Consider the following 12,526-nt stretch of genomic DNA (forward strand, 5'->3'; position numbering starts at 1 on the left):
CTGCTGGGAGCCTTGGCCCTGTCGCCTGCCTCCAGATACGTCTGTTTCTCCTGCACTAAGGCATTTCTACCGCACAAACTTGCCGTGCTTAATTAAAGCTATAATTTTAAATACACTTCAGCAAATCAGTGCGGTACTCTACTGGGTACATAAGTTGAGTTAAATCTGCTGTTTGCACCCGTAAATTTATAGGGACAAGCTACTCCTGCAGGTTGCGTTTTAAACCAGTGCACGTCTATCTAGGCTGTTGGGCTCTGCCCGGGCTATCGGCCCTGCAGCTGGATGCAACAGGGCAACTGGGACTGTGGCCCAGCTGTGCAGGAGCTAAGGCTTGGCTAATTTCCTCTAATAGCAGATGTGTCAGGCAACTCAACCAGTTTCTCTTGGCAGTGTGCAGTGCCATTTGGCTGTAGTTTTGCTTCTGACTCTCTTGCTTTTCATTCTTGTTTGCTTAGTCGTGATCCCTGGTTCCTGTCTCCTTTGTCTTGTGGTCCTATACTTCACCTTGTTCCAGCCCTGCCTGATCTTATAGTACGGACTCTTTGGTTTTCAAACTTCTGGCTCTATGTCTTTCTGAGTATGCTCTTCAGTTTGGTATGACTCTTTGCGTCTCTGGTGTCTTGATTTCTTCTTATGCTGGCTTCACTACTTGTCTCCAAACTTAATTCTAACCTGGTCTTCACCTTTGGGCTTGCTAGGGTAGTCTGGTGAAAGCATGTGCCTCTTAAGAAATCTGAAAGTGCCATGCAGAAAACTTGCATTACCTCGCTTCTTGGCAATATTGGAAAGGGGGCAGATGTGGAAGTCCTTTGCATGACTTTTCTTGAGTATGCATCCTGCTAGGCATTACAGGCATGACTTGTGGATCAGTTTTGCACCAGAGGCTTAATCTGAATGCAAATATTCATTCGCAGCCTTAGGTGACCGTAGTTATGCTTCTTTTATATTAAAACCGTTTGCAAGCAGGCTGTTTTGGCAGGGAGTATAACTGTTTCCAGGGTTCAAGGTTATTTTCTTTCACTAGTACTCTTTTCTTTTACTATCTGTTGACTTTTCAAATGTCAGTCAAGCTCTGTGTAATTGCTCATGGAACCATTTGTTACTGTTTTCGCTGTTGATTCAGCATCTTGGAATTCGGAGCTAACCTGCTTTCCCTCTCCAGTATCCTGGATGCCACTGCTTGCATTTTATTCCAACACGATTCATTTTGGTATCATCCGTTCCATGACTCTCTGTAGAATTATCTGTTTTGCCTTGCTTTCTAAACCGGGCACAGTATCATTAACAGTGTGTATAAATTCTGCTAAAAGCTTCAGGACCAAATCCAGAACCTGTGTAAATAGCTGAGCCAAATGCCTAACAGATGTATGCGAGGGGAAAGCACGCAAAGCTCCAGAGAGGCTGCCGATGTGACAGGTTAAGTGCCTGCAGTGGATGCATGAAGACCACACGTGGGGAAAGGAGAGAATACATTTGGTGATGGATTATGTGGCTAGGTTTTGTCATCTGGACTTTCCGACCCTTGGCAAGCGTAGCCAGAAAACATTTGGATGATGCAAAGGATCGTTACCTGCTGCAGGCCCTTTATCTAGCTCCCTCTTGTGCACCGAGATAGAAGAAGTGTGGGAAAACATTTGTCAAGAAAATCATCAGATGGTGCCCCTTGGTGGTGACCTAAATTGGTATATGGTCCCTCGCATAGGCTCACTACGCTGGGGTGAATTTCCTCTCTTGGATATGATGGAACCAAAGGCATGTGGAGTACTGATAAGTCATATTGGCTTTCCAAGGCTGCTATACAGCACTTGCTATCAAATTTATTTGGATCAGATGTAGACGAATGTAGTTCTTCTGGAAGTTTTAGGTACTTGCAGTCAGCACTGTGAGCGTGGGCTGTAACAGAACATTGATTCCGCTACAGAGCATCTCCTGAAGACGCGCTGTTGACATAGACTAGTATGTAGTGGTTTTAATCTTGTAGGCAACTGTGTCATAAACGTTATGGCCTAGGCAGTAGACTAAGATATATGGGTGTGAAGAACTCCTATTCATTGTTATATTGAAGGGAAGTAAAATGAAACAATTACAAATCTCCCTTAAAAGAAAATTCAGGAAAATAATCAGTTAAGGCAGCACCGATATCCAGACTAACCTCGTTGCACATAGTTTCCACGCAGCCATCATAATACTCCAGAGCGCTCTGTAACTCCCCTTAGCTTCCAAGACACTGTCAAACTTACATTTATTAAATGTGAAGCCAAAACGTCCAGGGGCTAGAAGCTAACGCGTGAAGGACAGACTCCCTGTAACTAGAACAGTTTTTCTCTAATAATAATGATTACAATTTTAAACGCTATCTCTAACAATCAATACTTTAAAACAGTATCTTAATTGGTTGAGTCAGTGTGCAAACATACGGTTACATTTCTAGAAGATAATCTTCATCTTGCTGCTGAAATAAAGTCCGGGCAATTCGACTGCTAATTTTTCATGGGACCTACGACAAAGTTTGGAATCCATTAGTCTGCCTGTCTTTATGAAACTCTGGCTTAAAATTACTGCCTTCTCATTGTGTGGGCATTTATTCCTCCTTCCACTTCAGCTGGATGATGCTGCTCTCTGAAGCTGCTGTGTGCTTAAAAGAATTGCCATGTCTCAGCTAAAATGGAAAAGAATCGCTCATCTGAGGCAAAGAGGTGGGGACTGACTTATTTAGGACTTGAAAAAAGTCTCTCTTCCCCAGCTCTCACAGACCTCATCTCCAAAATCTGTGATCAGAACTGACTGCTCTTCAGAAGATCAGAGCTTCCAATGTATCATGCTGGGCTTCTATTCTAGTAGGGGATGAAATGACTAATGATGCTACCAGGGGTGGGTGATGCAAGAGGTCAAGTGTGTTGGAATTTTCCCAGAATCCACAGACTATGTGCTTTCCACTCAAAGATATGATCTTCATGTTCTCCTCCTACTGTTAAGTGAGAAAAAGAAATATAACAAGACTCAGATCCCATGAAAAAGAAATCCCTCTATGGTAAAGGAGGTCTTTGTGAGAAGAAGCTGAAGGGCCACCTGTGTTTATGGGGGAAAAGGACAGATTTAAGTAATAAGCAATAGTTACGCAACCTTTACTATTAACTGAAATACAGAATTTTTCTGGTCTATTACCATTATGAGAGAACAAAGAAGGTATCTGGTGATTTCTCTCTCTTCCTTCCCCTCCCTCACAGCAAGGATAAGGATTTTGCAAATGCTTCTGAAACAAGTCATGGGGTTAAGATTGCACCACACCGTGACAGAGTAGTCGTGAGGTCTCACACCTGCAATCTGAATCTTGGCCATACCACACCTTGCAGAAGTGGCATGGTATGTGGTATTTGGCAGTGGTACTCACCTTTGTTTTACAAAAGCTGATCTGAAAACTCCTAAAGAAGAAATCACCTGAAACGGGGATTCTGCCTTGGAGAGGAAGACTAAGTGCACTCAACAGATGCATAATCAAGACCCTCCACAAGATAAGATGAAAGAACCTTACCTAGGCCGGATGGCATATTATAATTGAAAACTTAGAAGCAAATGAAAACTTAAAAAAAAAAAAAAGTCCTAGATAGCTTTCAGAATTAATACAGATATGCTGGAGCTGTGACACTGAATGCCCTTATATAGCAGCAACAATAACCATACTTCATCGCTGAAGTCTTGTCCTGTGACTGATGGGGGAGCAAGCATAAGCTGGACGGACCCAGCGCCTCTGTGACCGCAGCCTGTCAAGAAGGATCCCGGTGACTCACGCGAACAGCCTGCAGTCGCAGCAGAACGGATCCAAACTGGTCCTCTGCGTCTCACGCCGCCGTGGCCCACAAGGTGCGGGCCACACCTGGATTTACTGGCCGCACCGCATTCCTAACGTGCTGCTTCTCCTAACGTGCTGCTTCTCCTTCCGCGTCCAAGTCCCGAGTGCCTCCAAGCAGCGCTTCCCAGCAGCGGCGGGGGGTGAAGATGGAGGGTTTCTTCTGCCCAGATTCGCCTGTGCGCTGGGTGCTGGCGAGGTGCGCCTGGCACACGGGGAGCCTCGCGGGCCCGGGGGTTTGTCTGTCTGGGCACACGTGAAGTCCCCTTGCTGGAGCTCTGTTTCGTGTTCCTGCGTTACCACTGCGACAGGAATCCCCGGCAGGAACTCTGTTGCCCAGCCAGCTTGCGCTCGCGGGACAAAAGGGCGGCCACACCACGTGGAGCTCGCCAGGGCTGTCGGAACACACTGAGAGCTCACACTGCTGTACCGAATGTCCGTCGCAGACAACGTCTTCCCGCGTTCAGTGAAAACACCACCAGGACGGCCAACAAAACGTCCCCTACAAATGTCAGGCACATCAAAGCAGGGACCGTGTGTCATAACTGCCATCTTGTTTTCTCTGTAGCTTGCTGGAGCAATCGCATCTGCGAAGCAAGCAGCCTGTCCGTCGCCCTGGAGGGAGACGGGAAACCGCGCCAGGTGCCTGCTGGTTCTCGGCTCGTCTGCGCGGGAGCCGCTCAGCAGCAGCCCCGCGAACGCCCCTCGTCCGGGACAGGTGCGTCCCGTTTCCCGCTTCGGTGAAAACTCGCAGCGTCGAACTAAACCGGAACAGCTCAGCCATAATTCTGGAAGGCAGCCGCGGCGTTAGTCAGGAGCAGCTCCCCCGAGCAGCCGCGCGGGTTAACAAGCCCTAAGCCACGTTCACGTCGCCTGCAGCGACGGGGGACGCCGTCGTGGATGTCAGTCCCCGCCCAGCCCCCCCTGCAGAAGCGTGAGGTAAGGGCTGTCACCTGCCAGGCGGGGCCGGCGGACCCTCCGCACCCCGCCTCTGACCGGCAGTTCCGGGGGCACGGGCCCGCGGGGTGCCGTTACCCGCAGCGGCGCGGGGGGCCCGCAGGGTGCCCCCCCACCCCCCTCCCCGCGGTGCCCCGGCAGCAGCGCGGGGCGGCCCGGCACGCAGGCGCGGCCGCCGCAGCCACCGCCAGTGACAAGTGGCGGCCGCCCCGCCCGCGGCCCCGCGGTACCTCCGCGCCCGCCGAGCCCCGGCTCCGCGGGGGACCCTCGGCTGCGGGGCGCTGCGCGGCGCGGCCCCGCCGGTCCCCACGGCGCGGGTGGGCGCGGGCGGGGCTACCTGACAGCGATTGGCAGCTCGGCGGCAGCCAATGGCGGCGCGGGGGAGCAGGAGCTGGGAGGGCGGGGCCGGGCGGCGCGGCCGGGGGGGGGGGGGGGGGGGGGGGGGGGGGGGGGCAGCGCCGCGGAGCGTGTGCAGCGCCGCGGGGCCGCGGCCGGTGTCGGTGCGAGCGAGCGAGGGGAGAGACCCTGCGGGGGGAGGAGGAGGAGGAGGAGGAGGAGGAGGAGGAGGGGTGGGGGGGGAGAGAGACGGATCCGGATCCCCGATCGGCGGCGGCGAGAGGAGCCGGAGCGGCCGGCGGCGCGGAGGACGGAAGCGCAGGGCTGGCCGCTGCGTGTGCAACCTGGCTGTTCCTGCTGCCCGCGTCCGCTCGCCGCTTTCCCAGCCGGCGCTGCCTGACAGCCGCCCGCCGCGGGTGTTGTCGCCGGGGTCTTCGGCGGGGGTTGGGGAAGAGCGAGCCGTCCTAAACAACCCGGAGGCGTGATTGAGAGCGAGCAATAATTAACTGGAGGAGGAAGAGGAGGAGGCGGACGGGGGTGGAGGTGGAGGAAGACGAAGGAGGAAGGCACCGCGCGGCAGAGCCCAGCCGAGCCAGCGAGCGGCGGCGGGACGCGGCAACTTCGGCCGCAGCGGAGGAGCCGGAGCCCCGACCGCAGCAGCGGCGGCCGCCGCCTCAGCCCGCGCCTGCCCTGCCCGAGGGGGGAGAGCCCCGCCGCCTCCCCGGCCGCCGGACATGTCGGAGCATAAGGCCGTTGATCCCAAGTTATCGACGACGGACAGGGTGGTGAAAGGTGGGTGCCGCGCCCCCGCCGCCTCCTCCCCGCCGCCCTTTCGGCCGGGGTCGTCCCGCCGTGTCCCCCCCTCCCCCGGCCGGGGCCGCGTCCGTCCTCGCCCCGGGCAGGTACCGCGGGGCTGCCGGCGGCGGGCTCGGCCCGGGGGCTTGCGCCGGGCCCCGGTGGAGGGTTTTGCGGCTTCCCCCGCCTGCCCGCCCGGCGCTACATTGCAGCATTTCCCCCCCTTCCTCCCCCCCTCCCCCGCTCCGCCGTGCAGGCGCTGCACAGGGCTGGCGTGAGAGAGAGGGGGAGCCCCAGCTTCCTCACCCGCCCCAGCGCCGGGGGGAGAGGGGGGCAGGGCTCGCCCCCCCACCCCCAGCCCGCCTGCCTCCTCCGGGCATCCCCCCTTCCTCCTCCTCCTCCTCCCCCCCGGAGCCCCCCCCGCAGGCTGCGCCCGTCCGTGCCGCTCGGCTCCCCGCATGCAGCGGGGCGCCTGGAAACCTCCCCGCGCCGACAGCCAGGGCTCCGCTCCGCTCCCCCCGCGGGGGACCGGCCCCGCCGCCCCCTCCCCGCCCCGCCGCCCGCAGGGCCGCCCCCGCGGCGGGGATGCCGGGGGGCGGACGGGGGGGACGGGGGACGCGGCCGTGGGCGCAGGGGGGCGGTGGGAGGCGGCGGAGGCTGCTTCTTCCTCCTCCTCCATCATCGCCGTCGCGTACTTACGGCCCGGCCTGCGTGGGTGTGCGGTTATCCCGTGGGCGTACCGTGGCCTTGCCCCCGCGTGTGCGTGCAGATGTGCGGGGGGGGGGGGCTGGGCACGAGCGCCAGCCGGCCCCGTGATTTTTTGTGTTTTTTGCTGGGTTTCGGAGGTGTGCGTGTGACAAACGGGAGTCCGGACGAACGGCACGTCGTGCCCTGCAGCGCAAGAGCAAGGCCGCGTTTGCCGGGGCAGTGCCCGGGTGGAACCGCACATGTGCATTCCTCGGCACGCATGAAGTGCATATGTGTGGTGGCTGGGGGGTTCCCCCCCCCGGGCCCCCAGCGGCCACATAGCTGGATGCGCTCGGGTGCCGCGTATTTCGTCCGGCTGGGTTATAACTCGTGTGCCAATACGGGCGGATATGGTGGAAAGCACAGATATGCGAGATGCAGTGTGCATCCTGCCAGAACCCAGGAGGCTGGAAATTGAAATGGCCTTGGAAGATATGCACTGCTGTATTTACGTGAGTGCACACCAAAACTAAACACTCAATGTAAATATTGTTCGGAAAGGCATATTATTTATATTGTTGTATTTATATTTACACTTACCTTCTTATGCCATTTACCATCTTAATTTTTTTCCCCCTCGCAATTGTAGATCTTCAGATGTTGTAAGAAACATAATTACAAGCATGATAAGATGTTTTTAAAAAATGTCTTGAGAATTCACCTTTACCTTCTAATATCTGGAATATTTACTGCTGATTTAAATAGTCAGTCCGTTATATCACGCTAAGGGCAAGCTTTAGCCTGAAACAGCTATGTTTAGCTGATGCTTGTCTTCTGTAGAAACAACAAATGACCATCCTATTGGGACGATCTCTTTGTGGTTGAGGCACCTCTTTTTTTTGGGGGGTGTTTTTTTTGGTTTTTTTTTAGATCTGCCTAACATACGACCAAATGCCCTGATCTTTGCTGTCGCAGAACTTCCTTTGGCTTCAGTCTGTGTCCATGATGAATAGAAATTATCTCTATATTTACAAAATCCTCAGCGGTTTCAGCACGTCTTAATGTGTTTTGTCAGTAATTGCTCTTTGCATTTTTCACACATGTAGCGCCTCAGAAATGGTGCTTTCACATGTTCGAGAAAACTTAGCAGTATGTATAGTTAGATATATTTATAATGCAACTAAAACAGAGATCAACTTTGTTAAACAGAGTTAAAGTATTGAACAAGAAGAACAAAACATGCATTCTGCTTGGATGTCCATCTCACCTGGTAACTGTTGTCTCATAATGCCAGTGCTTCACTGGAGATGTGAAGATTTGTTGAACTGGTTCAGTCCCTTATTAAATATTGAAATCCTTTTAAGGTCTTAAAATAGCATCTGAAGAGGGTAGTACACAGTAAACCAATTCTTAATAGGATTATTCTTTGCTTTGTCATAGGCACTTCACACTGCCTTCATATAGACTGTAAGGAAATCCAGTGAGAAAACAATTAGTGGCAATAATAATAGAGATAGGAAAAAGATTACTTTGTTGTTTCTTTCCTGTAGGACATGATTTGTACCTTCTCGAGATGAGCAACTGAAGTAGGCTTGTAATGTTAAATGAGTAAGAAATAATGAAAAAAAAAAAAAAGGCACCTTGTAAGGACTTGTGCAAGTAGTTGGAGAGCTTTGGTATTTTAGAGAGGAAAAACTGATATTCTGGCGTTGGTGAGGTATAACCTGTGAAAACAACTTTTTTTTTTTTTTTTTTTGAGATAGAGTATCAGATAAAACCTCACTTGGAAAGAAAATGGTTTTAGCACAGGGGTGTATGTTCTGGATTAAACTGTTTGCATGCATTGGGTTTTTTTGTTTGTTTTTATTGTGTTTGGTTGGCTTTTTTTTTTTTTAAAGCCCTTTTGATTTGCCGGTGCGTGACAGGAGATGTCTCCTTCTGACAACAATTCTGGGCTGCTTGGTGGAGATCCTGGCTCGGCACCGTTACGCAACAGCGGGGTGGGTTTGGGGAGGTGACGGTTCCAGCAGCTTCGTGCACGTCGCTTGTGGCTGGCAGCTGCCTCCTCGGGGGCTTGCTGCTGGCTGGTTTTCTTTTTTTTTTTTTTTTTGGTCTTTTCATGTTTAAAAAAACTCAAATATACTGAGAGGTAGGGTATTTCCATAGGTGATGACTTCATCTCACTCTCATTTTGCTTTGCTTATTGAGTTGTCTGAACTCTGCTGAAACTGATTTGGGTAAAAATTAAACATGCTTTTGGGAGAAGGGGAAAAAGGCTCGGGGGAGCCCCCAGTGCTTGCAAGGTCTGAGTCTTGTCTCACCTCTGTTATGCAGCTTGTGGACAATTTCATTTGACAGTTGGACTGAAATTTTTGGATCCGACTGTTGTGCAATGAGCGGTGTAAAGAAGAAATTCAAGTCTATAGTGTTAAATTTTCAGAAGCAAATTAACTCTTGGTAAAGTTAAAAAAATTGATCCTGTATGTGAATCCTCATGGTGCAGTTACAGTTTGAGAAGTATGTTTCTGATTTAGTTTTGTGCTCTCCTTAAGATGGTGTGTATGTTACGATGCGAATTAGACAATTTACCTTTACTCTCTGGGTTTAGTGATCCTGTATAGGAGCAATGCTGTGAATGGTCTGTTGATGGCAAATAAACCGTACATTCAGAGGTTTGCAGGATCAAGGCTCAGGGCAACATGCTGTTGCAGCAAATGCTGGCTTGGCGTACTTGCAAATTGAAATGCTTGGCTTTTTTGTTAGAGGTATGATGCAGCCTTCACGGAGCTGTCTTTAGGTTGTTCTTCTCCTTCGGGACTGCGAAAGCTACTCCTTTTCCACACTGCTTTTGACTCCTGGGACTCGCCAGCTGGAGTGTAGGCTTGGTGGTTCTTGTGAAGGTAGGAATACCTGTCCAGGAAAAACTGAACTGTGAGGATACTAGCTCATTCCTTATGGGTCACATAACAGCTGTCTGATGTCAACAGCTTGTGGTCACTACTGACATTAGCAAGTTTTGAACCCCACTGACCTGGAGGGAGAAGCTGTGTATCGTGTTACTTGACCTCCTCAGAATATTCAGGGTTGCATTACTGCCTTCTAGAAATACTGCTCTAAAGCAGAGTAATCCTAAATAAAAACTTGAAAGTGAACTGGAGTAGTCATACGAAGAAGTAAATGCAGTATTTCTTGGAAATCTTGCTGTTAGTTAGCTACAGTGATTGTTTAGATTCTTCTGGGCAGGTCAGATGGTTATGTGCTTTCAAGTGTTTGTTTGGGGGGGAGGGTGTTGTGCTTTTTTTTTTTTCTTTGAAGAAAAGTGGAGTTTTAATGAAATTCTTCCATCTCAGCTGTTTAGATGGGCTGCTGCCGTGGCTGGTGAGCCTTGGCGTTGGCAATTTCCTTTCCTCTTGTGCATTGCGTGCAGACGTGTACATGGTTATTTCAACAATTGACAACACCCAAAAAAACTAGACACCAGTCTAGTCTCTGAATTTCAAATCATGTCATTGTTAATGGTCTTCCAATGTTCAGGCTGTCAGTAGTTTGTAATATGATATGAATGCCAGCTCATGATCAATGTGTTAGCCATTGGTGTTCATTTCAGATTCGTGAACAGTAAAATTGCTGTCAATAATAGGAACTGGCAGTGAAGGTTAGAGTTTCCATCAATCCGGGGAGACTTGTGTGCACTCGCCAACGGCTAGTGCTCCAGGCTGGAATCTGGCCTCGGTGTATTGCAGAAGCCTGCCTCTGTCTCTCTGTGAATCAAATGCCGTTTTTCCAGCTTAGACGTATGCTGCAAGTGCTGGGCTGCCCTGCTGTGGTTTTCGAGTAATTGTGTGATGACCTGAATGTCAGTCGCGTTGGTGAGTTTGGTATAGAATTTGGTGTAAGTTTGAGCGATAGGAAATATATGACAACGGCCGGGGTTACCTGGATAGTTATAGCTGTCTAATGACAGTAGATTAAACGGTTATGTGCCCCTCTCCTGAGGGTGCTGTAAGATCCAGTAGCTGCTCATCCTCATGAAGGAAAGGAAGGGGTTGTCTGTAGCTGCTCCTGTTGGCCTACGAAAGCTGACTCTATGTTTCTTTTAATTAATTTATCCTTGCACTGTTTAGGAATGTACTCTCTTGCTCTGGGGAAGCCTGCATCTGGGTTTAAGGAGTGTCATTAACTAGGGAATCCACCTTCAGCTGTGACAGAAAGGTGGCACTGGTACACCTGGGGATTATCTGCTCTCCCCCATCCACTTTCACCTTCGATTGGAGGGATGGGTGTTCCTCCACCTCAGCTTTGGTAACTCTGTAATCGCAGGTCCCCTGGGACCTTCATGAAGCAAGCCATATGAGATGCAGCTGAGAGCAGGAAACAACTGAATGTGCTGGTGTAGGCTTTATGGTTGCTTAGGGAAGAAAACGAGGTTGGCTTGTTAGTTTCCTACATGTAACTGCTTTGTTCTTATCTCGTGGTCAAAACTAAGTTAATACCTGTAAGGCCAGTGGTTTCTGTCAGCTGGATGCTGCTTGGGTATTGCAGACTTTGTGTGTATATGTGATGGGTGTATAACACTTGTAAAGGATTGTGAATGTATTAACGAGAAAATGAAACAAAACCAAAGTACAGTGCTTGACAGTTATGCTTGTGTAATAAAGCTGGTGATTTATTTTGATTTGTGAACTCACTGAGCCTCATAGTCATTAAGATCACTTTGTAAATAAGCCCTTTAGGAAAACAAGTCTTTTGCTCTGTAGGCATAGGGGGAAAAGTCGTGCTCACGCTGAAAGGTGCCTTTCTAATGTAGTTACTGCTGCACTGCATAGGTGGGAGGCTTTTCTCGTGCTCTGTATTGTGAAAGTGGCTTGCTGAGGGTGCCGAGTCTCGGGACTGATACGAGGTGAGGGACAAAATTGCCTTGTTTGTGTGTTAAAAACCTTTTGTATACTTCTGCATTCCACATTAGCTAAAGCTGTCATCTGTTACCTGCTCTTTCTGGCTCCGCCTAGGCAGAGAGCTGGTGCTTTTGATACCATTGGTGGTGGTGAGAAACTTGAAAGAGGAGTTCATGATAGATGTTGTCAGCATTTAGCTTAATTCAAAAATATGAGCCAGCTGAGGTCATTTTCCATAGGGGGATGTTGCAGAGAACAGTTGTTTTCCTCTCTGCTATCCATTCCCAAATTGAATAGTATCTACTTCCATTGCATGCATCGCACTTAGAGATGATAAGTGTTGCACAGTTACGCTTGCTTTTCTGTGGAGGTTGTGGCAGGAAGATCGAATGCAAAATGTATTTACCTTTGATTACATAACTTGATATTTTAAATTTTTTTTTGTAGTTCCATGACTCCCAAAACTTGTCACATTCCTTCCCGTCTGGTATTTCTAAAAGGATTTTCTGTCAGAATTCATATGGGGTAATGTCAATAAATAAGTACCTGTAGCTTGGATACTCCAAACTCATCATCTTTTTTTTTCTTAAGTTTCTTTAATTTTGCTGGGTGGCTACTACTTAAAGTACAAAAGCAGGACTATAATTTAAATTTGGTACTCCATTTAAATATGAATATTAATTCATCCAAGGCTTCCCAGTAATGTTTAAGCAGCAGGTAGTGGGAGATGGTTCCCTCTTTATAGCTTTAAAGAATTTGGAGAAAAGTACTTCCTTAAGAGTATTTTAAGATACAAAGATACTGCTTAACACTTTTCTCAAGCGTGCCATAAAAGAAGCCACAACCGTCTGAAGTAAAAGCCACTTCAAATCGTTGTCATGAAAAGGTGCCTTCTTATATTCTTTTGTGTGTGGTTTCACGAGTGAAATGCAAGTTACAATTGCAAAATGGATCTTCACCTGAACATTTAATGATTTCCTGTTGGGATAATCCGTCATTTACCTTGACT

At 49.7% G+C, this 12,526-nt stretch overlaps 1 protein-coding gene across 4 annotated transcripts in view; it reads left to right on the forward strand.

Moving 5' to 3' along the window:
- Positions 1-5,370: 5,370 nt before the first annotated feature.
- Positions 5,371-12,526, forward strand: part of PPP3CA (protein phosphatase 3 catalytic subunit alpha) — a 199,829-nt gene continuing 192,673 nt past the window's right edge. For 3 of the 4 annotated variants that reach the window (XM_075421450.1, XM_075421452.1, XM_075421451.1), the window contains exon 1: positions 5,371-5,932. In XM_075421450.1, the coding sequence (XP_075277565.1) occupies positions 5,875-5,932 (58 nt within the window). In that variant the 5' untranslated portion in view covers positions 5,371-5,874. The remainder of the gene's footprint in view (positions 5,933-12,526) is intronic. The other variant, XM_075421453.1, reaches the window with a different exon arrangement.

The sequence above is a fragment of the Opisthocomus hoazin genome, chromosome 5, assembly GCF_030867145.1.
Source record: "Opisthocomus hoazin isolate bOpiHoa1 chromosome 5, bOpiHoa1.hap1, whole genome shotgun sequence".
NCBI classification, from domain to species: domain Eukaryota; kingdom Metazoa; phylum Chordata; class Aves; order Opisthocomiformes; family Opisthocomidae; genus Opisthocomus; species Opisthocomus hoazin.